This window comes from Oryx dammah, unplaced genomic scaffold (genome assembly GCF_014754425.2).
Source record: "Oryx dammah isolate SB20612 unplaced genomic scaffold, SCBI_Odam_1.1 HiC_scaffold_29, whole genome shotgun sequence".
In the NCBI taxonomy this organism is placed as follows: Eukaryota; Metazoa; Chordata; class Mammalia; order Artiodactyla; family Bovidae; genus Oryx; species Oryx dammah.
The window spans coordinates 86,349,153-86,375,272 of NW_024070213.1; the positions used below are offsets into that span (position 1 = coordinate 86,349,153).

The 26,120-nt window shown below is 48.4% G+C and overlaps 2 protein-coding genes across 3 annotated transcripts; both read right to left on the bottom strand.

Annotated features, from left to right (window-relative positions):
- Nucleotides 1–400: 400 nt before the first annotated feature.
- LOC120858164 (probable ATP-dependent RNA helicase DDX23) lies at nucleotides 401–14,769 on the bottom strand. 2 transcript variants are annotated; one of them, XM_040234045.1, is made up of 18 exons: nucleotides 14,656–14,760; nucleotides 14,123–14,178; nucleotides 9,780–9,988; nucleotides 9,253–9,363; nucleotides 7,661–7,754; nucleotides 7,479–7,544; nucleotides 6,798–6,936; nucleotides 6,386–6,519; nucleotides 6,159–6,271; nucleotides 5,785–5,928; nucleotides 5,463–5,688; nucleotides 5,019–5,164; nucleotides 4,481–4,658; nucleotides 3,529–3,771; nucleotides 2,964–3,115; nucleotides 2,634–2,742; nucleotides 1,712–1,886; nucleotides 739–1,305 (listed from the first exon to the last, which is right to left on the bottom strand). In XM_040234045.1, the coding sequence occupies exons 3-18, from the start codon at nucleotides 9,986–9,988 to the stop codon at nucleotides 1,082–1,084; spliced, it is 2,463 nt and encodes an 820-aa protein (XP_040089979.1). In that variant the 5' UTR covers nucleotides 14,123–14,178; nucleotides 14,656–14,760; the 3' UTR covers nucleotides 739–1,081. The 2 variants fall into 2 exon arrangements, with proteins under 2 accessions (XP_040089978.1, XP_040089979.1); XM_040234044.1 differs by lacking the exon at nucleotides 14,123–14,178 and having other exon boundaries at nucleotides 401–1,305; nucleotides 14,656–14,769.
- Nucleotides 14,770–18,895: 4,126 nt separating this feature from the next.
- LOC120858203 (rho-related GTP-binding protein Rho6) lies at nucleotides 18,896–25,971 on the bottom strand. The gene is made up of 5 exons (XM_040234126.1): nucleotides 25,747–25,971; nucleotides 24,870–24,957; nucleotides 22,173–22,282; nucleotides 20,960–21,094; nucleotides 18,896–20,005 (listed from the first exon to the last, which is right to left on the bottom strand). The coding sequence occupies exons 1-5, from the start codon at nucleotides 25,864–25,866 to the stop codon at nucleotides 19,760–19,762; spliced, it is 699 nt and encodes a 232-aa protein (XP_040090060.1). The 5' UTR covers nucleotides 25,867–25,971; the 3' UTR covers nucleotides 18,896–19,759.
- Between the last annotated feature and the right edge of the window lie 149 nt (nucleotides 25,972–26,120).

A 26,120-nucleotide genomic window follows, 5' to 3' on the forward strand; every position in this document is an offset into this window, starting at 1 on the left:
CTGGGAGCCACAAGCAGTGGTCCTGAAGACTCGGGGTCAAGCACACTGTTCCAGGGTGGGAGAACGGTTCTGACTGTGCTGTCCCTGCCAGAGTTTCACAGCTGCTTTCCTTCCTCACCCTTGTGTGAAGACCCCAGAAGGCTGTCCAGGCCAGAGCTACTTCTGTGAAGCCAGAACTGAGGAGGGAAGATGCATGACAGTCCCTCCAACACTGCCTTTCCCATCTCCCCTCAAGTGGCTCCTAGAGACTTAAGGCTAACAGCCTAGACCCAAGGATCTTTTTTGGATGTGATTTGCCTTCATTTCCCAAGTCAACCCACCGTGCCCAGTGCTGTCCTTCCGTCTCCTGTGGCACTAGGGAGGACCTGGGAGAGGAGTTTAGCCAGAACTAAACATAGCCTTCATATTCGTGTATTTATTCTCAGAACATACAAACTCATCTTCTCAGAGAGTAGAAAACAGAAATTTCACTGACTTCAAGATGGACTCAGCCAGCTCACCCTGTCCCCTCATCTACTATAAAAATTCCCTGGGTGAGGGACGCCTCGAGTGCACAACACCCCTTGGCACAGGGGCCGTGCACAACTCTAAACAAGGCTCTCAACTTGTTTTATAATCCAAAAGGGCAAACAGCTGTCAAAATGACGATAAGAGTCCAAGGTCCATAATCCTCAGTACCCGATTCCCTGGGTCATCTAGGGCAACGATGGTGCCGTGGCTTAGGCAGTCAAGTCTGTGCCAAAGAAGTCCCAGCCCAGCAGCCAGGTTTTTGTTCAGTCTGGGAGGCGATGCCAATTGGCTGCCCCTTTAACTGGCAAGAGCTGATGGCCCGATGCAATCCCAAAGCCCGCCTGAGGGGCAGAGCTGGGCCAAATCCCTGGTAGTTTGTTCTGCCTGCCTCCTAGAGCAGCTTCCTCCCCTCTGACAGACCTGCACTCAGGCTCCTTCAGCCCTGAGGGCCTGGGCCAGGGAGTCTGACTGCTTCCTAAGCCCCTGGAGGAGTGAGGGCCTGGGAAGAGATGTAAGGCTCCTGAGGAACAGGCTCCAGAGCGTGGCCTTGAAGCCTGGGGCGAGTGCTGTGTCAGGCAAAGATGGTCTCTTCCCGGCGCTTCTTGGTGAGGATGGTGCCTGGTTTGTGCTGGGCGTCAGGATGGTTGGCTAGCTCTGGGGGGCAGGACGACACTGGGCTCTCCAGAATGGCTTGCTTCAGCTCATAGAACACAGCAGAGTCCTCTTTGGTGAGGAAGGTGATGGCCACACCACTCTTGCCTGCTCGTCCTGTGCGGCCAATGCGGTGGATGTAATCTGGGGAGGGGGAGAAATGTCAGGGCACCAGGCCAGATGCCCTGTGGGCAGTGTCTGAAGCCTCCACTTCTAAAGGCACCCTCTTCCCTTCCACACCTCCAAGGGCAGTAAACACAGCTTGTGCTGCCTGAACCTGCAGGGCCCACAGTGCTCTCCCCAGCAGCACTGCTGATGGAGGTCACCCTATAACACTCGGACAGTGTGGCCCAGCTCCACTCTTCACACCCAGAAGACAGAGTGCTGTCCCAGGCGCTGAGGGACAGGAGCTCTTCTCACAGGAACAAGCAACCCCAAGCTCGAGGCTGAGAGACCTGACAGCAGCGGCCCCCTCGGTGGAGATATTCGAGAAGAACCAGGCAGGGAATCACCCTTTACCTGGAGTGAAGCTGCTTTCCCCTGCACTCACCCTCAATGTTCTTGGCCATGTCATAGTTGACGACCATAGATACATCTTGGATGTCGATACCACGACCCGCCACATCTGTAGCCACCAAAATATCCTTGGCCCCAGCCTTGAGGTTGGACAGTGCAAACTCTCGCTGCTCCTGGCCTTTTCCACCGTGCAGCGTACAAGCGTTGTACTGTTGGAAGAACGGTGAGGTGAAGAAAGAGCAATGGGATCACAGAAAGACACAGAAGGCAGGAGGGGGTAGACAGGGAGGGAGAGTTGCAGAGAGGAGAGGGAGAAGGAAGGGGAAGGAGGTGGGAGAACAAGGGCAAATGAAGTACGAAGGGAGCAGATGAGCCGAGGAAAGGGATGGGAGAGACGGGGGTGCGGCAGACAGACAGGACAGTGTTAAGGGTAGGGCAATCGGGGTGAGATGTGGAGTCAAGACAGATGACAAGTAGTGGAAGGGAGAATGAGGGCAAGATGAGGATGGAAAGCAGGGACCAAGAAATTCAAGGCCGTTTCAGCGCTGAGTGGAGAGGACACACCCTTCCCCTCAAACACCAGATTCAGGAGTAAAGGACACTGATCACTAACATCTGCCTCCTGACCACGCCATCCCCTCTCCCCAAAATACTTGGTAACAGAACACTCCAACCCACTCCACTCCACACGCTCAGATCCTGCCAGGATATGTCTCTCCCTGGCCCCAGCCCACCTGGAGGAAAAGCCAAGGCAGCTGTGGCTGGCATTGCTGGAACAGACAGGGAGTCACAGCAACTGACCCCATCTACCACCCCTCTCCCTCTGACCCTGACTTGTTAAATACTGTAAAGGTTCAAGAATGGGTCGGCATTGAAAGCAGGAGCCCAGGGGGCCCAACTAGCTTCAGAAAGCAGCACCAAAGAGACGAGGCATTGCCCTCCCCTGCCAGACACACCCCCATCTTCTCCAGGGATTTGGCCAAAACATCACAGCCCTTCTTCTGGTTGACAAAAATGATGATGGGTGGATCAAAGCCTTGCTCCAAGATTGCCAGCAGCTTTTTCCTGGAGAAAAAAGGATGAGAAAAATTACACGCATACTACCCCTCTACTCCAAGTGAAATGCCCAACCCTGATCTACAAACACCAATTCCAGAATCTCCAATGCCCATGGAATTCTGAACAAGAAAACAGAAACTCTTCAACGTGGTAGAACAATCACCCCTCCAGCCACCACTCGCACTAAAAAGTCTCTTCTCCCTTTCCCGACTCAGGTGCCCCCATACCTCTTTTCGGACTCTGACATGAGGAAGACTTTCTGTTCCACACGTTCATGGGGCTTGCCTGCAGAACCAATGTACACCACAGCAGGTCGCCGAAGATAGCTCCGGGCCAGACGCTCTACGGCTGGGGGCATGGTGGCCGTGAACATGACTGTCTGTGAAAACAAGAGGTCTAGCCCTGAGCGCAGGCAGACACACCACACATGCCACCATAAGCACAAGCAGCACACCCCAAACTAAAGAACAGAAAATGAGCCTGGACAGGAAACAGTGTTTCAGAAAACTGCCCCTTGCCTTCCCACTTCTTTCCTCAGTGGCTACTCAGCAGAGTACTTTCTTCTACCTTATGATAGAAGAAGGGCTGAGTCATCTGGAGAACCCGCGGCAGCAGCAGCGTGACTCTCCAGAATCATCTTTCCAGGCTAAGAGGCTACACTGCTCGTGCACGGTCGTATGTGGCCATGCCTCACCATTCTGGAAACAGGTACTCTGGCCCACCAAGGGCAAGGGCCCTGGAGCAGGTTTGGCAACTTGCCCAACTTCTCCCGGCCTAGGGAAGCAGCCTTACTTGGCGGTACTTGTGTTTTCCTGACTCAAAGTTGGCCAGCATCTTCTCAGGGTCCTCAGCCTCATCTGTGTCCGGCTTCTGATTGCTCACAGGCATGTGCTCCAGGATCTTCTGGACGTCTGGCTCAAAGCCCATGTCAATCATCCTGTCTGCCTCGTCCAGAACCACATAGGTGCAGCGGCTCAGCACTAAGTAGCGGTTCTCTAGCACATCGATCAGACGTCCCGGGGTAGCGATCACTATCTGGGGGGCACAGGGGAGTCACGTGTGGCCCCAGCAGGTACTCTTTCCTTCCCGTCCTGTCAACTATCCACCTACTTGGGCAACAGATGCCCAGTGCTAAGAAACTTGGCCCCCAAACTCTATTTAGGTTTGGGAGTGAAAATTCCAGAGAACTGGCATGAAATCACTTGGATTTTTTTTCTCAGGAGTGAATGGGGTCTCTGGGTAAGGTCCAGGGGTTAGATGGAAGAGGCAACATCAACAGGAACTTTCTTAGATGGAAGAGAGACTAAGTGATACGGTGGAGGGGGTTGGATAGTAGGATTAGGAAGCCTGCAGAAGACTCAATTCCTCCAGCAGACCTCTTCTAAAAAGCTCTCCTTCTACCCTGAGAAGAATGCAAAGCAAAATCAATGACGCAGTCTGGCAGAGTGATTAAGAGCACAGCCTTCAGACATGAATCTCAGTTCTGCCCATCACCAGCTAGGACTCTGAGCAAGTTATTAACTTGATCCTCAGCTTCATCTGTAAAATGGAAGTACCATTATCCATTCTCTTAAGGTGGTTGTGACAATGATGTGCAAAGTACAATCCCTGGTGCCTAAGTCCTCCATAAATAATAGCACATATCTATAAACCAGCCCCTTTTTTCATTTACTGTACATCTATGGCAGAACTAGAAACACTTCCATCCCAAACGGCGGGCTTGCTGCTGGCTAGGTGAACCAACCTCACAACCCATGCGCAGCCTGAAGCCCTGGTCTTCTCTGGAGATGCCGCCAATAACAGCCACAGTGCGGATGCCCAGCGGCTTCCCAAACTTGATGGTCTCTTCCTCAATCTGCTGAGCCAGCTCACGAGTGGGGGCCAGGATGATAGCATAAGGGCCCTGGTCGGACTCTTCGATCCTGTGGTAAATGGGGCAGCCCGCAGTTTCATGAGCTTTGGTTCTCATCCAACCACAAACAGGAGCAAGATAAAGTCACTCTTAAGGGCAGCTATGAGAATGGGGAGGGTGGTGGGAAAAGAATGCAACAAGTGCTCTTAAAAATCAGACTCCAGGACAGCCAAGCACTCCAAGAAGTGATCTGTACCAGCAATAAAATAACCATATGCTTCTTTGATATCATGATCCAATTATTCCCTAATATCTGACCCAGGCTAACTGAAGAAGGGCCCTTCTGATTACAGACTTAAAAAGAAGACCAAATGCTCATTTGGCACTTTCACCCTTCCCGCCCAGAGGAGCCAATGCTGGCTGCTCTCACCTGTCAATTTTGGGCAGAGTGGTAATCCAGACCAGCAGTGGGATGAGGAAGGCTGCGGTCTTGCCGCTGCCAGTCTCGGCCACTCCAATGATGTCACGATTCTGTAGCCCAATGGGGATTGCCTGGCGCTGGATAGGTGTCGGCTCCTGCAGTGACCCAGAGATAGCAACGGGTACAGACACTGGGTACAGAATTATGCTACCTGGACTACTGCTGTCAGGGTGGGCACAATGGGAAGAAACCAAGCACTGCGAAAAGGTATGGGACCCGAGAAGAAACACAATCAACAAACAATACTTCAGAAACTGACAACAACATCACCTTGGTGCCCACTGGCAGAGGAGGCACCAAACAGTCAAGGAACAAAGTCTTCTGTTCGCAAATTAAGCATGTGCCCCTGGAATCTGGCAGCATGTCGGACCTCGGGCAGTCTGCGCGTCTCACCTTGTAGCCACACTTGTCGATGACCTCCAAGATGTGCGGCGGCAGAGAGGAGTCTTTCCAGGATCGGACGGGGTTGGGGATCTTGCCGCCTTTGGTGGTGATGCTGTAGTCCTCGCGGAAGATCCGCCAGTCCCTGTCCGTCATCTCATCTAGCTTTTTCTGGGACCAATGCCGATCATCCCAGCGTTGCTTGGCTTCCTTCTTTCGAAGTTTGCGGAGTCTCGCCCTGGAGCAGGACACAGGGAATAAATGGGGTCCATATCCTCCATCTCCTTCCTGTAGACTCGGCTGTGCCCCTGAACCCATAGCCCTGACCACTCACTCCTCTTGCTCCTTTTCTTCCAGCGTCCGCCTCTTCTCCATTAGGTCTCCATAGAAACGCGACTGCTCTCGTTTCTGCTGCTTCAGGTCAATGCCTGCAATGAAGCCTCGCCCCAACAACTGTACCTGGTGCCGTTCTTTGTACCTGGGATTGAGACAGAGAAAGAGGAAAAGAGAAGAAGCTGCTAAGCACAAGGCTGAAAGTGTACCAGTTCCCCTTTCGGTCAGAGTCTTTTCCCACCCAGAGGGCCGGCTGACTATTGTTTTACCCATCTCCCCGTCCCAGCCTATCTCACTCCTATCTCTGTAGTCACTTATTCTCTCTAGCAACTGCCTAGTTTAAAAGACCTAGCACTGAGGCATGAAACCACTCACAAGGGGTTGTAGTCAATGGAAGTGTCCTCAGACGCATCCCACTCAAAGACAAACTTGCGGTCGTTGAGATGCCTTGTCCGGCGCCGCTTCTTGATGCCACCGAGGTAACGCTCCTGCCCAGGGACAAAACACAAAGCCCTTCAAGCAGGAGGCCCAAACCTCACATACGGAGATCAGAACGGTCACACAGCTAAACCTCATTTGTGTGTGGAGGGTGGGGCCCAAACCTTAATGGCGTGCAGCTCCTTGCTCTTATCCTTCTCCTCCCGGATCTTCTGCCGCCCTTCCTCATCCTCATTCCCGTTGGTCTCCCTCTCCATCCTCTCCCTGCGCTCCCGACGTTCCCGTTCCTGAGGGTCTTCTGCAGACCAAAGAGAACAAAGCTGCAGAAGAACTCAGTGGAAGAAAAAAGAGGGCATGGAGATCATCCAAACAGCAGACACCAAATGAGTAAAAAGGAAGGGGGGACATTTATGATACAAGGGAAATGAAGACCTAACAGAAAGAGATGTTTCTCATGAATGTGCCCCAGCCACCCTCCTCCAAACTCAAACAGGTCTCAAGCCCTTCTGAGTGACATTGCAATCCTGTCCCACCCTTTCCTACCCCCAGCGAGGGCCACGGGGTAAGGAAACGAACCCAACATTTTCCTGCCCAAGTCCTGGAACTGCTTCCTTTTCCTCCTCTCCTCTTCAAGCATCCTCTGCCGTTCCTCCACCTCCTGTTGTCGTCGCTTCAGGGCTTCAGCCTCTCGTTCTGCTTTGGAGAGGAACTTGGGCTACAAAATAGATTACAACTGTTAACAAGGATCTGGGGACAGGGTAGACTCACATCACTTGTGGTGAGATGGCAAAGGGCCCAGAAATACCTGTTCAGGCACTAAATGTGTAAGGAAAATACAAACAGGCCTGGGACCTTGTTAAAGGCTAAACTATGTCTCCCTCAAAATCTGGATGTTGAAGCCCTTAACTCCCATCCCTCTGAGTAGACTGTATTTAGAGACAAAGCCTTTAGAGAGGTGATTAAGGTAAAATGAGGCTCCAAAGATAGTCCCTACACAGATCTAACTGTATCTTTATAAGAACACTTGGACACACAGAGACACCAGAGGCCTGTACACAGAGGGAAGAGCCTGTGAAGATGGAAAACCCATCCACCTAAAAGTCAGGGAGAGAAGCCTCAGAAGAAACAACCTCATTTGATCTTGAACTTCTAACATCCAGAACTGTAAGAAGATAAATTTCTGTTCTTTAAGTCACTCAGTCCATATGTTCTGTCGTGGCAACCCTAGGCAACTAATACAGACCCTCAAGCTCTTACCTTGGCCTCAGCTTCCTCCTCAGCCTTTTTCTTGGCCAGAAGTTCCTCCAGGGATAATGGCTGGGCCTGAAGATAAAACACAGGACTTCAGTCCATAGAGGCTCTCTCCCTCTGAAGAACAACAAAGTCAGGCTTAAACTGAAAAGGATGGTAAGGGAAAAAAAAATTCTTCCTCTTTTTACCTTAGGCTTCTTATCACCATGTTCATCCTCTTCATCCTTTCTAGAGTCTCTGTCTTTCCGAGATTTAAAATCCTTTCCACGGCCAGGAGATAAACTTTAAGGCAAATGAATAAGGGAACAGTCCACATCACTTTTTTTTGGCTATGCTGTGAAGCATGTGAGATCTTAGTTCCCCAACCAGGGATCCACTGCAGCAGAAGTGAGGAGTCTTAACCACTGGACCACCAGAGAACTCCCCATATCACTGTTACTCTAGCTCCTGGATGAGATTCAGACTGAGCCCCCTAAAAGACAATGGAAGTTTTCCCATGACTCAACAAGACTGGCCCATGGTCATCCAACAAGTCCTGAAGTTCCTTTGGCAGGCCTGGTCACTCCGCCTGCTCTGAAACCAATGATGGCCCTGTCTTGCCCCCATGATACCTGAACCTCCTTTTCTGAGACTAATCTCCTCTGGGAAGTGCGTCTTAACTACTGATATCAAAAATATTTCCTCCAAACATTAGTCACAAAAAACAATGAAATATTACCATTTGTAGCAACATGGATGGACACAGATTATCATACTGAGTAAAGTAAGTCAGACAGAGAAAGACAAATATTAGATAATATCACTTATACATGGAATTGCAAAAATAATCAAATGAATTATTTACAAAACAGAAACAGACTCACAGACACAGAAAGCAAACTTATGGTTACCAAAGGGGAAAGTGGGCAGGGAGGGCTAAATTAGGAGTATGGGATTAATAGATACACACTACTATATATAAAATAAACAACAGGATTTACTTTGTAGCAAAGGGAACTACATTCAATATTTCATAGTAACCTATAATGGAAAAGAGTTGGAAAAAAAAATATATGTGTAACTGAAATCACTTCACTGTACACCTGAAACTAACCCAATATTGTAAATCAACTATATTTCAATTTAAAAAAAATTCCTCCAAATAACAAATACACATCAGAAGGAAAAAAAAAAGACCCTGCCTTACTTTGTAATGCACAATGAATTCAGCCAACATGGCCACCACCCACACCCTTCCCAGATACTGCTATATATTCCTTTGCTCACTTCTCCTTCCTATCAGTCCCAGTAATCTTTCCCCCATATCTGCTATAATCTTAATATACAAGAGATCTCAAATAACCACAGTGTTTGTTATGAGGATTCTATCCTTCGCCCTGAATTCTAACCTACATATTCAGAGCCTAATAAAACCTTTGTATAGAAAGTTTCCAGAACAAAGAGATCAAGATATTGGCACATTAAGCTAACCCAACAAGTACATGTTGTATATTCTGGGTAGGAAACTGAATGGTCTGATGGAGCTATAGGAATGTTCTGTTGGCTAGTAACCTTTTCAAACTAATTTCAAAATTCTAAGAACAAGAGGACCCTCAAGGGGCTGTGACTTCACTAACTGATTATACATTCTAAAGAAGATGTGTGCCTTCTAAAAGACAGCTCTGCAATAACTACCAACAGGATTCACTGTGGAAAATTCCCCGTGAAGCTGGGCAAGCTGAGATACAGAGAAGAAGCAGTGAGGGCGTTGCCCTAAAGCCCACTCCAATCAGTCAGGTACCTGGATCGCTTGCGGTCCTTGTCCCTTCGGTGCCCATCCTTATCCCGGTCTCGGTCCTTCTTATTCCGATCTCGTTCCTTATCTCGCTCTCGCTCTTTGTGCCGGCGATCTCTGAAGACAGAGCAATTAAGAAATCATGTGATATTTCCTGTGGACCTGCACTGCAGTCCTAAGAAGGTTCCCATGCTCTCTTCTTCCCAAAGTAATATTTTACAAATTAGAAAATGTGTTTCCCAAGAAATTATGAGAGAATTCTATTAATAAGGTCTTAGAACTCCAAACTGTACTGCTAAGTACTCATGACAATGAGAGGCCATGGACTGTGTGAACAGATGAACTATCTTCCTCAATCACTGGGAACTTCATCTTACAAGTTTCCTCTCTACCTTTAAGAGCTACTGGGTCCCCAGGTGTAGAGAAACCTATGACAGGCTCATGTCCCAATATGGAGGCATCAGAGGAACCAAGGATAAAGGAGTCTGAAATGTACACTCCCTTTCCAGGTAACACACAGCAAGTTACTTTACCTTTCTGTAGACTTGGATCGGGAACGGGAGCGAGAACGGCTGACTCCTCTACGCCGATCCCTTGAACGATGCCGTTTCCTGTCTTTAGATGGGGAAGACTTCCGGTCTCGGTCTCTATCGCGGTCTCTGTCAGGAGTCCGAGATCGCTTCCTTTCCTCCTTGGAAGGTGATGCATCACGGTCCTTCTTATCAGCCAGCTCTCCTGCCATCTATCGTGCATAAGACGAGTATTTATTATGTACTGGGTACTTTTCTGAACTTTTTACAAACAATTTACTTAATCTCAAAACAATCCTCTGAAGTAGATATAGTGGTGTGCCTGCTTTATGGATAAAGAAACTGAAGCTCAGATATATAAAGTAACTTGCCTAAGGATACCTGGGTGTTAAGTGTCAGAGTTTCAGGCAGTCTGGCTCCAGAGGCCCATTCTTATTTATTAATACTCTCTCTCTGGGATTCATTTTTGTATATATTCATTTCCAAAAGTGTACAATAAGCATACCTAATTTTTATAATTAAACTGCAAGAGTATTAAAAGAAAGTTACCAAATGAATAGTATACTAGCTATCTCTAGAAATATCTCGTATTGCTCATCTTAGGAATCTACTGTATCTGCCAGCCCACTAGGATCAATAAACTACATCTAAGGGAGATAAGTTATCTTGGGCACATAAAGAAAACTCAAAAGAAAAAAAAAAAAACTCAAAAGAGAAAAAAGGAGTTTAATTTTGAGATGTGGGATTATGATCAGCACCTCAAGGAAAACCTAAGTTCAAATAGAAGAGAAACTCACTTTTACACAGATTAAAAGAAATGTACTTCTAGTTATGCAATGGCAAAAACTTGGGTGACAGGTACATAGGACCTCCATGCACTTTTGTTTTAAAATTTCCTGTGAATCTATGTCTTATGGAAACAGTGAGAGACTTTATTTTTTGGGCTCCAAAATCACTGCAGATGGTGATTGCAGCCATGAAATTAAAAGATGCTTGCTCCTTGGAAGAAAAGCTATGACAAACCTAGACAGCATATTAAAAAGCAGAGACATTACTTTACAACAAAGGTCCATCTAGTCAAAGCTATGGTTTTTCCAGTAGTCACGTATGGATGTGAGAGTTGAACTATAAAGAAAGCTGAGCACTGAAGAATTGATCCTTTTGAACTGTGGGGTTGAAGACTCCTGAGGGTCCCTTAGACTACAAGGAGATCAAACCAATCCATCCTAAAGGAAATCAGTCCTGAATATTCATTGGAAAGACTGATGCTGAAGCTGAAACTCCAGTACTTTGGCCACCTGATTCGAACTGACTCATCTGAAAAGACCTTGATGCTGGGAAAGATAGAAGGCGGGCAGAGAAGGGGATGACAGAAGATGAGATGGTTGGATGGCATCACCGACTCAATGGACATTAGTTTGAGCAAGCTCTGGGAGTTGGTGATGGACAGGGAAGCCTGGCGTGCTGCAGTTCATGGGGTCACAAAGAGTCAAGACACGACTGAGCGACTGAACTGAACTGTGAATCTATGATTATTTTAGAATTAAAAATAAGGGAGGGAGGGATGGAGTAGAGCAAGGAGGGAGGGAGGAAGAAGTATACCAAAAACTAGAGGTCACAGACGTTCTGACATTCCGTACACAGATTTTCACAGCCTTGATTATGATCCAGTCCCACAAAAAGTTTGAGCAGGAATTGTTCTGTCCCCATCCTGCCTGGGGGACACTGAACACCATATCATACTGTCAACTGCCCTTTAGACTACAAAATCTATTTCAGCGAGGTGCTAAATTCAGACAGCAAGTCTGAATCTGCCTCTATTCTACCATCACCATCATCATTCCTAAGCCTCAGGACATATTTCTCAAAACTTACTTTATCTCCAAATGGTTCCCATGCAATAACAGTTCCCTAACCTCAGCTTACAATCCCCCTTTCCCATGTAATTCCTGTCATGTATCTTTAAGAAGGGAGAGGGTAAAGAAAAGAAAAATGAACAAGTAGCACTTTTAAAAAGTTGGAGACAACCTATTTTACCTCAGAATTGCCAGTACATCATGCATAGACCATGGACATTATACTTATGTCTCTTTCACTTATAGCCCTAAGAAAACAATCAGAGGAAAGGCAATCCTGGACATCACCATTATTTCAACAAATACTCACTGAGTACCTGAGAGGCGCCAGAAACTATTCCAGTACTAGAGACACAGCAGTAAGCAAAACAAAGCCTCTGAACTCACAATGCTTAAATTCTAGTGAAGCAGACAGCAGTTAGGCAGAAAATAAGAGAATTTCAAACAGTATAAGTGCTAATGAAGAGAACAAAGCAGGGTGTGTGGTGGGGAGCAGCATGAACAAGAGGGCTCTGGAAAGAATTTTTTAAATGACATGTAAGCTGAGACTTGAATGATGAGAAATAGAGAGTCTGTAAAAATCAAGGAAAAGAATTTATTGTGTAGAAGGAACAGCAAGACACTGGGGCAAGAGCTAGCTTAGCATGTTTGCTAACTAAAAATAGACACGTGTGGAATTCCCTGGTGGTCCAATAGTTAGGCCCTCACAATGCCAGGGCCAGGTTCAATTTTTGGTCAGGAAACTAATATCCTGCAAGCTATGCAGCACTGCCAAAAAAAATACCCACGTGGTCAGAAGTGGCAGTGACCAAGGGGAAAACTGGCTCAAGATGCGTTCAAGGAGGTAGGCAGGAGTCAGATCACGGAAACGTGTTTTAGGGCAGGCTAGAAGAACTTGGATTTTAGTTTAACTGCAGTGGGAACCTTAGAAAGGTGTTAAACCGGAAGTAATAAGGTCTTATTTTATATTTTTAAAGAATCACTTTGGTGACTTGCAAAAGGCAAAAATGGACACGGAACCACTGAGAATGCTATTATGGTAGTCTGGACAGAAGATAACAGTAGGGCCCTCTCTGGTGGTTCAGTAGCCAAGACTGCACTCCCAATGCAAGGGGCCCAGGCCTGATCCTTGGTCAGGGAGCTAGATTCCACATGCCACAACTAAGAGTTTTATGCCACAACTAAACAATTCCTTGTGTCGCAACTAAGACCCGGTACAGCCAAATAAATAAATAAAAATTTTTACAAAGGTAACAGTGGTTTGTTCTAGGAAAGTGAGAGTGGAGACGGAAAGAAGAGAGCCTCAAGGCAGATTCTGAAGACAGGGCTAACAGGACTTACTGATGAAGGGAGGAAGCAAAGAGGAGACACCCAAACTCCTGTATGGCCTGACCAACTTAAATGGCTCACAGCGCCATTAGTGACTGCAGAAGACTGGGGAAGGAGAAGATGGAGGAAGAAATCGAATGTTTCATTTTGATCACGGTGAATGGAAGATGTCAGTAAGAAAACCAAGTGGCGATTCCAGGAAGGCAGCTGAAAATGCAATTCTGGAACTTATGAGAGAGTTGCAGACAGTAATGTGAGTTATCAATATACAGATGGCTTTTAAAACCATAGGATACTAAATGATTATTATCTAAGTAGGCATTCTAGTTAGGAAGAAAACAGAGCAGGACCCAGGGACTTCCCTGGTGGCCCAGTGGTTAAGAACCCACCTTTCAATGCAGGGGACACAGGGTGGATCCCTGGTCAGGAAAGTAAGATCTCACATGCTGCAGAGCAACTAAGCCCACCTGCCCCAACTAGAGAGCCTAAGCGCTGGCAAGAAAAAACCTACACCACGGCGCCGCCACCCCCTCACTACCGGAACTGCAACTAAGACCCAACTCAGTCATAAATATTTGTTTTAAAAAGAGGACCCAGGATTGAGCTCTGAAACACTGTAACATTTAGAAGTCAGGCATAGAAGCCAGAGAAGAAAATTGGAAAGACTGGAAAGAAACAATAGCCAGTGAAAAAGAAGAAAAGATAGTAAAGTATGCCATCACAGAAGCCAAAAATGTGTTTCAAGGAGGGAATGCTGATCTGTGTCAAGTGGAGAAAGACTGGAAGATAAAGGAGTCACCTCGCCTTTGTAAAAACAGAGATGACAAGAGCTGTTTTAATGGCATGATGGGAGTAAAAGCCTGAGTGCAATGAGTTTAGAAAAAAATGAGAAGTGCAAATAAGCAGACAGTAAGCACAGGCAACTTTTATTGTAGGTTCTACTCATCACAAACCTCCGGATCTTTGAGTTCCTCAGTGCTTGCAGGACAGCACTGAGGAACTTCATTGAATGAACTTCATTTCATTCAATGAAGTATGCATTTATCAAACAACCACCATATGCAAGGCACAGTGCTAGGCACAGTGTGAGTTACAAAAGGAAATCAGGAAGATCCTGTCCACAGGAAGCTTACAAAACAATGGAGGATATGAGACACATACCAAGATGCAGGCTCAGATGAGTTCAAAGAAGTTTCCTTTCACTTGAAAAAGGAAATCTGGAAAGAGTGTAGAGGAAATGGCTCTTGAATATTAAAATATAGGTAGAATTTGAAGATGTGTAATTGAGGGTTCCGGAAATAAGTCATTCCCGGCAAAAGAAATAATACAGAAGGCGCAGAGGCGGGAAAGCATGATTAGTTATGGGAGAAAAGCCAGAGTTTCAGTTTGGCTGGAGCAAGGGCTACTCCAAACATGAAAGAATAAGATCGGACTGAGGATATCACGGGTGCTGTGCGCATGGGCAAAGGTCTGACCCGTAACATCGTCCAGGGACCTGCCCTATCCCCGCCGGAGCCAACACTCCCACTGGGGCCCGCGCCCCTTCGCTCCTGCCGGATAGATCTTTCCAAGCTCGTGCCCTTTCCCTATGGCGTTCTTCCTCGCCTCGTCCCAGAGACAGGGTAGACCGCTGTGCCCTCATTCTCGCCTTCTCTGCAGGCTCGTGGAAACCGCTTCCATTGCCCGAGACTCACCACTCTTGAGCTCAAACCGCCCAACGCGGCCTCAACGTCGCCGAGTAGTCGCCATCTTTCCCGTTTCCTGGTCGCCGGGCTGCTCCCTCGGCCGCGCGGCAAGCCGGGAAGGCGAGTTCCTGGTCCTGGGCAGCGCAGGCCAACAACGCGGGGCCGAGAACTACCAATCCCCGAATGCACAGCGCGAGCGCCGGTCCCTGGACACGGAGGCCGCTGGGCAATGTGGTTCGCCAAACATTTGAGTCTGTGGGAGGAAGAGTTTTCCATAGGTGGACTTTCATCAGAAGGTTTTTCTCTCTGCGGGCGCAGCCCTCCTGGAATATGCTGGTTTTCCCGAAAACTATAGTTAACGACATCATGGCCCGTGGCTTACAACGGAGTAATTTAAGGCTTTCCTTACATATGAACTCGCCTGGCGTGCTGCAATTCATGGGGTCGCAAAGAGTCGAACACGACTGAGCGACTGAACTGAACTTACATATCAATAGTGAAGTCGCTCAGTCGTGCCGACTCTTTGCGACCCCATGGACAGTAGCCTGCACCAAGCTCCTCAGTCCATGAGATTTTCAAGGCAAGAGTACTGGAGTGGGTTGCCATTTCCTTCTCCAGGGAATCTTCCCAACCCAGGGATTGAACCCAGGTCTCTCACATTATAGACAGACACTTTACCGTCTGAGCCACCAGGAAAGTCCAATACATATCAATAGCACTTAGTTGTAACTAGCAACTGTACTAACAGCAATAAATACTTTACCATTTGTGGAAAAGTGGGCTTAAAAAAATCTTTGAGATAGATTATTAGCCCCATTTTACAGATGGACAAATGAAAATTTAAGTTACAGGAGCAGCCTAGTATTTACCAGTGAGGGTGGGACAGTTCATTGTGTGAGACTATCCCAGCTTTGGGAGAACATATTAACCACCCTGGCCCCCGCCCTAACACCGTAGTTACTGTTACAACATTTTGAACATTTTGAAATGAGCTCACACAGTGGATTGCACCTCTTGGAAAGATAGTGTCTTCCGGGCTGTGGCACCTGGTTTTCTAAACATCCCAGATAGGACCTGCCCTTTTCACTTTCTCGCTCTTTGGAATCTGGCCAGTTGTTTGGGTTACCTTAATACTTTTTATTCTTTCTCTCTCTAGTTCCCTCTCTTCAGTCCTCCAATGAGCTTTTTTCCCCAAAAAACTGTACTTTTGTTTTTTTTTCTCTTTGATCTTGTGGTTAATAATTCTACCTCCCTTCCTCCCCAAAACAAAAATCTTGACAACTTCTAGGACGGTTTAGATAGATGCATTCATGCTAAGTCGCTTCAGTCGTGTCCGACTCTTTGCAGCACCACGGACCAGAAGTAACTAATGTCTCCTTCCTTTCCTTTTTTCCCATCACAAGCTTTTGGGTTTCAATCCCACATGGCTCTTGGTCTGGTTTTTCTCTCTGAATGTGTTCAGTGCTGCTGAAGCAGAGCCTGGAGTAAGCCCAAATAACCTAAAACTCGGAACCTCACTGCACAAAGTCCAACAGTAACCCCAGGAGAGGCATCCTTCTGCTCTTAGAACTCTGAAGCCTTTATCTGCCCTTTTGGACCTCAGAAAAGGGAAGGAAAAAGTTGTCCAAGATCATTTAGGTGTAATTCACCCAGTGAACACTAGAGGGCTCTCCACTCACAGACTGGAACTAACAATCAGACCAAGGGGTAGAGCTGCGACTGCTCTTTACTAAGTTATCTTCTACTGCCCAGCTCTGTGCTGGATACTTAAATTACATTACTTACTTCACTGGTTCTAACACTTTAAAATGGGCATTATCTCCATTTCAGTGATAAGGAGATTTGTGGCTCAGAAAGATTAATTATACCTTTGAAGTCCACATAGTTCAAAGAATGAAGTCAGGATTCAACTCCAAGTTCATTTAACTTCAGCGTAGATGCTGTCCCCATGTTCAGGCTACCATTCTCAAACATCTTTAAAGATAGTAAATTGAGGCCCAGAAAATTGGTTAAGCTTGTCCAAGTGCATAGAGGCAGAGTTCCCTAGTACTTGCACATAGCTTTCTCATGATACTTGTGAGACATTGAGTTTAAAGAATACCTGCAGGACTTCCCTGGAAGTCCTGTGGTTAAGATTCCATATCCAATGCAAGGGGCGGGGGTTCTATTCCTGGTCAGGGAATTAAGACCCCACATGCCTAGCAGAGCAGCCAAAAAAAAAAATTTTTTTTTAAAGGATACTTGCATGGTTTGTCCTACCCTGCTAGCTCTTTCACAAATATGCATCTTTGGAGATGGAGACAAAGTGGCTACATTCTTTTAGGGTTCATAAGTATAGTCTCCTATTTCAGTACCACATGGCTAGCAGTAAAGGACTCACGGAATTAGTTAACACTGAGACTGGGTTTGAATCCTGACTCCACTATTTACTAGAGTACGATCTTGTGCAAGTTATATGGCATCTCTGGCTTTTCTATTTACTCATTTATAAAATAGGAATAAGACCATTTGCCTCACAGGATAGGATAGCATGGTCTTCCCTGGTGGCTTAGATAGTTAAGAATCTGCCTGCAATGCAGGAGACCCAGGTTCAATCCCTGGGTTTGGAAGATCCCTTGGAGAAGGAATGGCAACCCACTCCAGTATTCTTGCCTGGAGAATCCCATGGACAGGGAAGCCTGGCAGGCTATAGTCCATGGGGTTGCAAAGAGTCAGACACAACTGAGCAACTGACACCACTATAACCATAGGATAGCAGATCAGTAAAAAGTGCATGTTCTGTAGAGAACAAACTACTGGTTACCAGTGGGGAGAGTGAAGGGGCGATATAGGGGGGAAGGGGAGAATATGGGATATTTGAAATCATGTGTGTGAAACTTAAAAATTGCACAGCACTATAGAATTTAAAGACATTCAATTTAAAAAAAAAATTAAATGGTTCATTTTTTTTAAGTGCAGGTTCTACAGCCAGGTTGCCTGGATTTGTATTCAGGTTCTACCACTTTCTAGCTGTGTGACCTTAAGCACATTAATCTCTCTGAACCTCAGTATTCCTGTCTGTAGAGTGGCGTTAGTACATCATAGGGTTACCACAAGAATAAGTAACATAAAGAACTTATAAGCACACCTAACCAATAGTAAACATTTAATAAATGTTATTTTCATTTATGAGGTGAAATGTGATAATGTAGGGGGAAGGATTGGAGGTTTGGGGTCAGCATATATAAGCTATTATACATAGGGTGGATAAACAACAAGGCCCTACTGTAAAGCACAGGGAACTATATTTAATATCCTGTGATAAACCATAATGGACAAGAAAAATAATATGTAACTGAATCACCTTGCTGTATACCAGAATACAACATTGTAAATAAACTACCATAGGATTTTTTTAATACTAAATCAAAAAAAATAAAAATAAATCCAAAAAAAAATGCGATAAGGTAAAGCACTCAGCACAATGGTGAGCACATAGTAGTAAGTACACAATACACAGTAAATTTTTATTTCCAGTACAGTATGAAACTTAGAAAAAAGGAGCTATAAGCAGCTAAAGAGATGATAAGGCCCCTGAGCTGCCATCAACAGGCCTTGGAATTAGAAGTTCAAGAAAGCAAAAGGCATCACCTCACGCTGAATTCAGAGGAGACCTGAACCCTTGGAACCTCCCAGCCTTGGCTTCAGCCTGCCCACTTTCTGTAGGGGTGGGGTTGGCTCTCCAACTGATGCTTTCACTGGATTTTGTCTCTCTCCTCTAGACTCTCTAGGGCAATGGTTGTCAACCCCAAATGACTTTGCCCTGGGAGACATTTAGCAACATCTGGAGACATTTTGGGCTTCCCTGGTGCTCAGATGGTAAAGAATCTACCTGCAATGCAGGGGACATTTTTGGCTGGGACAACTCAGAGTGCTATACACACCTGGCAGGGAGAGGCCAGGGATGTTGTTAGACATCCTCCTGTGCACAAGAGAGCCCCCACCACAAAGCAGTAGCTACTCCAAAATGTCATTGGTTCCCACGTTGAGAAACCTTGCCCCAGAGGTAAGGAGAGCCTCACTAGATTAGCAAGAAATGGGTGGGGAAGGGGATGAAGCAGGGCTGTGGGGAGAGGGAGCAGATCCTTGCTGGAGGTGCCAGGGAATAGTGGAGGCAGCCCCTCTGCAATGCACAGAAAGAACCCCAGCACCACTTTCTCCTCAGTATCAGAGACCAAAGGAAACTAAAGAAACTAAGAAAACGGAGTCTACTTCTTTGTATGTCTTATATATTTAATTAATAAATAGGTTTTCTTCTTTAAACACAGAACATATAACAGATTGAAACACTCCCCCCTCCCCCCAATTCCAAAGACAAGAGTCTATAAAACAAATGCCAGCTATACTGCCCTAAGGGCAGAAAAAGTCTGGTGACCCCCACCCAGCCCTGCCTCCTGCAGCACCACCACCCCCACACTGCAAGAGAAGGGGGTCTGGGGCTTCTCCCTTGGACCCTGGGGACTCAGGCGAGAAGCATGCGAATGTATGATGTCACCTCTCCATGAGGCATGGGCTATGCAAAGATGAGGTTTCCTTCTCGGTGGCTCTGACCAGCTCCTGCCTTCTGATTTCAGTTACCAGTTATGAAGCACCTGGGCTCAGCTCCCAAGGGAGCTGCCTCTTGGCTTCCCCACTCTCCACTCCTCTGCAGCCTCCTCAGAGGGGAAGGGAAGGGTTCAGGGACCCCTCCCATCCCCTGGCCTGCATGGAAACGCTGTGTGGAAGAGGCATGATGCTGAAGTGAGGCTCCCGTAGGCCCCCAACCAAAGCCGTGAGGCCAGCATGCCCCCCAAGCCCCCACACCTTTTCTGTCACTGGAGCAGAGGGCACGGGGACAGCTGCCCCCTCCACCACCTAGTGCCTGGCTTGGGGTGTGATGGTTCTTTCTCAGTGTCAGGTCCTCAAGCCGGGCCTGGCTCTTTCCTTGTCTCGTTCCTGTCTCCTTCTGAGCCCTCACCGTGGCCATCTGAAAATCTCATGTCCAGAGTCCTAAATTGTCTCCTCCTCCCTCTCCCCGTGCCTCTGCAACCCAAGGGAGGAAGTGGGAGGTTGTCTCCCCTCTCCAACCCCCACTTCACATAATGGAACAGCTTTTGGCCTTTTCCTTCTTGAAGGTGGAAGAGATGAGTTCAGAACGGCTGGGGAGGTGGAGCAGTCGCTTGGAGAGGCTTCGGACAGGGCTCTTCGGGGGCATCGGGCTGGGTTTGTTCAGACACACCATGGACGCCGTCCGGAAGATGCTGTGGATACTCTTCTCTGAGGTGAAAGCTGAGCCTTCCAGGTATATTTCTGCGCCCAGCTGCTTGGCAATGGCACAACCCTGCAGGAGAAGTGAGGTCATCCATGCAGTGACCCAAAATGGCTCTGAAACCCTGCTTTCTCAGGGTAGTGGTCCTCCCCAGGGCGGCTCCAAGGGACCCAACCGCCAGGCTCCCACCACCACCCTCTACTGATTATTTTCTGAGAGTGAAGCCTGACTGCACCTTAAAATCATCTGGAACATTTTTAAACCATATTGATGCCAGAACAAGTAAATCGGAATTTCTGGGGGTAGGCCTCGGAATTAGTATTTTTAAGAACTCCTCAGATGATTGTAATGTGAAAGACTGGTTTGAAGAAATGATCCTTACCTTCCCATGTGCATAGGAAATTATCCAGGGACTTAATTTATAATGTAACTCCCATACTTTTCTCCCAGAATGACTGCAGATAAGGAGTCAGGAATCTAACAAACACCTCTAGTGATTCTAATGAAGGTGGTCCACACATACACACAAAAAACCACCTGAGAAACAGTGACACACACAGGAATGGCTCCCTGAAAACCTATCGTTTGTGCCTGCGTGCATGCTAAGTCACTGCAGACGTGTCCAACCCTGTGCATCTCTGTGGTTTGTAGCCCACCAGGCTCCTCTGTCCATAGGGTTCACCAGACAAGAATACTGGAGTGGGTTAGCCATGCCCTCCTCCAGGGTATCTTCCTGACTCAGGGATGGAACCCATATCACTTGTCTCCTGCACTGGCAGGCAGGTTCTTTACCACTAGCGCCACCTGGAAAGTATGAATCTGAGCAAATTGGTATCCACTACCTCTATCCAGGTAACTAGTTTGCTGATTATAGATGGCCCCCCAGAATACCAATTCTCTCTTGCTATAGTGAAAGAGTGTGAGCAAGAGCCATTTTCCAAGCCCTCTCCTGTAGCCTTCCCTAGCTCAACTCCCAGCCCACACATGGGCGTGCACATACACACACACACACACACACACACACACCTGCTCATAAGAGATGGGTGCCTGCTTCTGGTGTGACAGCTCCATCAGAGTGCTCAGGTCTGTTCTCAGGTCGGTCTTACAACCAATAAGCAAGACACGGGTGCTGGGACAATAGTCAAGGATTTCCGTCCTCCACTGAAGAGCCATGCAAGAAGACAGGAAGGAGGAAGGAGGGAGAGTCAGTGGCTGACGGACACCGGAGGAACCCAGTTGGCAACATCACATACACCATTCCGCTTATCCCCAGCCCAGCCCTCCCTGTGAGTCACAGCATCGCCACTGCACTAATTACATCATCTTCCTGCCCATGAGGCCTTTGGGGCCACAGGAGTGCTGACCCAAGAGTCTGTCCCCAGATTCAACGGCCCAGTCTCCAAAGAGAGCACAGGGACAAATCTCTCACTCTCCACCAGGCATATGGGGCACGGGTCCACCCCCTCAACCCAAAGGGCTGCACAAGTCCAGAAAGCCAAGAAGCCAACCAGTCTCTTTCCAAGGGAAGGAGATAATCCCGGAGTCTTCTGGGAAACTGGGCTAGTTCCGCAAGGTTTCCTGGGACTCCTCAGTATGGGTAGACCTTACTACCATGACCGAGGCATTTCCTACCAGCAATTCAGCTCAGGCCTGCCTGGCTAAGTCCCAGAAGGCCTGGGATCAAGGTCTGTAAAGCTGCCACCCAAAGGCCCCTTCTCCGACTCTCAAACCATATCACCAGAAAGTTCTCTACCCTCAACCCTCATTTCCTGAGTCTCCAACACCACCCTTCCCTGCTGGGCCTCTGGCAGATCAGTGCAGGACAGGGGCAAAGGCAGGATGAAAAGGGACTGGAGATCTGGGTTTAGCCCCAGTGTTTAGTGGCTCAGTTGTGTCTAACTCTTTGCGACACCATGGACTGTAGCCTGCCAGGCTCCTGTGTCAATGGGATTGTCCAGTCAAGAATACTGGAGTGGGTTACCATGTCCTCCTCCAGGGAATCTTCCTGATCCAGGAACTGAACCCGTGCCCCTACACTGGTAGGCGGATTCTTTACCACTGAACCACCTGGGCAGCCCCTCTGGTCCCAGAACTGTAGCTAATGGTGTGGCCTTGGGAAAATCTCTTCCTTCCCTGGCCTCAATTTCTTCCTACACAAGAAGGGTTAGATGACAAGGTCCCCAAGATTCCTTTTTGTTCTCCAGCTGAGCTAGAGATGGTAGAATTCATTCAGTCTTACCTTCTTGAGTGCACTGTCCACAGTCTCTGGACGGCTGATATCGAAGCACAGTAATACTGCGTCCGAGTCACTGTAGCAGAGTGGACGGACATTGTCATAGTAGGGAGATCCTGGTAGCAGGGAGAGAGAGCTGATGGTAAATCATGGCATTTTCCCTCCCCTAGAGGCCTAAACCCAAAGAGCACTGGGAACACTATGCTTGGTCCCTTAAGGGAGAGGGCCCCACCTATCTCCCGGGGGAACGTGCTGCAATGGGAAGCTTGGCACCTGACCACCTGCCAAGAGACACTACAAGAAGGTCATCTTCCTTAATCCTGAAAAAGGGAAAGGGGGCAAAATAAAAGGGAGGTGAAGTATAATCGGGCCCTGTCTGGATCTCCTACAGTGGGCTTCATTGAAGGTCCACCAGTTTTCTGAGTCCCAGGGGAAGCGCCTCCTACTCCTGCAGAGACCAGGCCTTGTTTAAGGTCTCTTTTCTAGAATCTGCCTGATGTCCAACCTCTGCTCCTGGCTTCTGCTCCAGGGTCTCCCCAGTGAAGAAACACGTCTGCCTGTTATATAACTGGCTGCCCTGCTTCTTTGCCATGGGGTCAGAACTCTAGGAGGCAGGCAGGGAAGGGACAGCATCAGGAATTCAGGGTCCCACTGCTCCTCCCACCCAAATAAGCTTACACTGGAAAGGGCAAAAGGAAAGCTGCAGCCCCCTGTCCCAAGATCTCAGGGAGGCATTCTCAAAGACAGCAACACCAACAGCTGGGATTTAGAGGCTCTCGAATAAGGGTCCATCGCTGGGAGGGGAGTAGGCAGTGCAGACCCAGGTGGTCCAATGTGGGAGAAGGCTGGGGGTTGAACCTGCCCCCCTCCACCCTGGGGAAGGAACAGTAGCAGCTTTGGAACCCAGACAATCCGTGCTCAGAATAGCAAGCAGCCCCTCTCCCTGAACCGCAATCGCCATGGAAACTGGGGGGAATCCAAGCTGAGGCAGGGGGTTGGTTGTTCAAAAAAAGGAGTAGAGGGGAGCTGAGATAACTGCCTGCTCCTTCAGTAATCAGCCCCCATCCCTCTCTGAGGGATGAAGTGGGGTCTCATCACAGTATCACTGAGCAAAGGGAACACTGCAGCACTGGGGAAGGAGGAGGAGAGGAGGCCTCCCTTCTGGCTCTAAGCGATCCCTCTCCCCTAAGACCAGCAAGTGAATAATGGCCCCAGTGCTGGGAAGCCCCATCCCACACAGCCCTGCCATTCCTCCTTCCTTACGGGCATCTCATTTGAAAGAGGGAGTTTGAGGCCACGACGGACAGCCGGCATCCTCTGGGAACTTGGGGGGTGGGGATGCGGCACAGGGAATAGAGACCACCTTGCTGATTTTCCATTATCTGAATTGGGATTCCAGGACTGCATTCTGACTGTGGGAGGAGGGGGAGGGGCTCTTTGGGGGCGGTGGTAGTGAAAAGAGATGAGCTGCAGGAAGATCCTGGGAAGATTGAGAGGTGGGCAGAGTACAGCAGATGAAAACCCATATATCATGCAGCTGAACTGCATTCCAGCTCAATCCAGCCAGCGTAGCACAGTCCCGATAATCAGAATCCTGGCTCCCAATGCCTGGAACTGCAACAGGGGGAAGCAGACCAGGTGGAGGAATTTCTGTCCTGTTTTGGGGAGTGGGGAGCAAGGGGGATGTCTCATTTTCTGATTACCCATATCCTACCTCGTCTTTCCAATCCTCAAAATTGGATGATGGGAATAATAGATCTTTGGAGGAGTAGGAGGGCATATTTATATGTAACAGGAAACCCCTAGTGATTTATAGTTCCTCTTTAAACTCAGCATTTTTGAAGATAAATGGATTTTATTTTCTTTCTCTTATTTCTGGCTTTCAGCCTTTAATTATGATTCCGAGCTCAGTCTATTTTAAAAGGGCTGGGGTAAAGAGATAATGGAAAGGGGGTCAGAGTGAAAAGCAAAGGATAGCCTAGCACTGAAGATTTAGGGATGAGAGACTTAAAACATTGCTTTTCACGTTCCAGAAAGATAGAGCATCTTCTACCTCAGCCTAGTCAGAGCCAACAGCCCCCTGCTATGTACAACATGACCATGACCCATTTGAGCCCCCACCCTCCAAAACACTGACGATGCATCGCTTCAGCCCTCAGCCGCAGAGGCATGACAGTGGGGCTGAGCTGCGGCAGGCAGGCAGGCAGGCAGCAGTGGCCAGAGATGAAATGCGGAAGAGAAAACTGAGTCAGGAGCAACATTTCCCCCAAAGCAGACTTGTCTCCCTGCCACAGCCACCACTGCCTCCTGCCTCTTATTTGGCTTTGCTCTGGGGCAGTAAAGGCTGTGAGTGCGTGTGTTGGGGGGCAGAGTGTGGAAATGCAGAAGCGCTAACTGCCTTCTCCAGTAGTCTTCTGGGGTCCATTCACCTCCCCATTCCAGCTCTCCAAAGGATGGAGCCAGACCAAGAGAAGTGATAGCTTCTGGGGTTCATCCACTCTGCACCCCTGGATGAGCCAACTGAGTTAGCCAAGCCCCACCCCCCCACCCCCGGCCAAAGAATCTTCAGGTCTCTCTCTTTCAGTTTCCCGGCAAGCACCATACTCCTTCCCCCCCGTCAGAGGGAAAAACAATTTCTAAGAGAGAGCAATTGCAACAGACCAGTGCGGGTGGGAAAGGGGCACTTAGGGCCAGCAATCTTACCTGAAGTGTCCCAGAGACTGAGCTCCACTCTCTGTTCCTCTGTCTCCAAGCAGGCTGTGTAATTCTCAAACACAGTGGGCACATACGTCTGTGAAAAGAGAGGAACTATTCACACCTTGGACGTACCAACCCTCAGAACCCTCCAGTTAGTGCTGGCTACACAAGAACCCACTCACCCTAGTGAGACACTAACGTGGCAGGAAAGGAGAGGATACCTGGGGCAGGAGGGACCACGTGGGACAGCAGAGAGAGGTGTAGAGGCTCAGGCACTTTGCTCCATCAAAGTGAGAAATGTAAAAGACTTCCTGCCAGGGACAATCTCCCCATATCCTAGACGGTCAGGGAGACACCACACACACAAACAGACACACACACACACAGACACACAGACACACAGACACACACACACGGATTCCTCTTGTCCCCAGATTTGCCTGTCTCCAAATTTCAGAGCCACAAATCAATTCTAGCTCTTTTTCTCTCCACAGGTCCCTTGGACCAGCAGGGCGGCAGAAGCCTGCCTGAGGACAAGCGCATAGAATGGGTGAAGGGACGGCAGGTATTACGTCAAGAAGAAACCCCTGACTCTCAAATGCCTCCAGTTCCCTCTCCCAAGAGCAGACTCCAGGATGAAGAGAGGTAGGAGGGGATTTGATCAGGGACCTATGGGTGAAGAGGTGAGGAGGAGCCAGCTGGGCGGCAGAAGTGGAACAGGTCTCAGGGGAAGCTAAGGCAGGGCGGTCCTCCAGCCAGAAAGCGGCTGAGGATGGGGAGGGGTGCGGTGGGATGAAACAGCTCCCCTAGGCAGGTGGGAATCTACCCGCAGCAGCAGGCGGTCAAAGAGGAAAGGTGGCCGGCGGGCGGGCTAGCAACTCACCTCGGGATAGCAGTCCTTCGCCAACACCTGTAACATTGCTGTCTTCCCACACTGCACATCCCCCACCAGAACGAGCTTACATCTGGCCACGACTGGCTGGGGGGCCCGTCTCTCCTTCATGGCTGCAGCCTCCGCGGGACCTGGACTCGGATTCAGAAAGGAGAGGGTTACGCCAGGTGCGTCTCAGCACACTACCCAGCCGGATGCCCTGCCTCTCTCCGACTGAGAAGGAGGCCAGTACTGCCACCTTATATTGCCATGGCTGAGCCAATCACAAGAGAAGGCGGACTCTGTCACAGCCAATCCCTGAAGTGGGATCCCCTCTAGCAGCCAATGGCAGGAGGATCTGACTCAGAACCCTCTTCTTCCCTTCC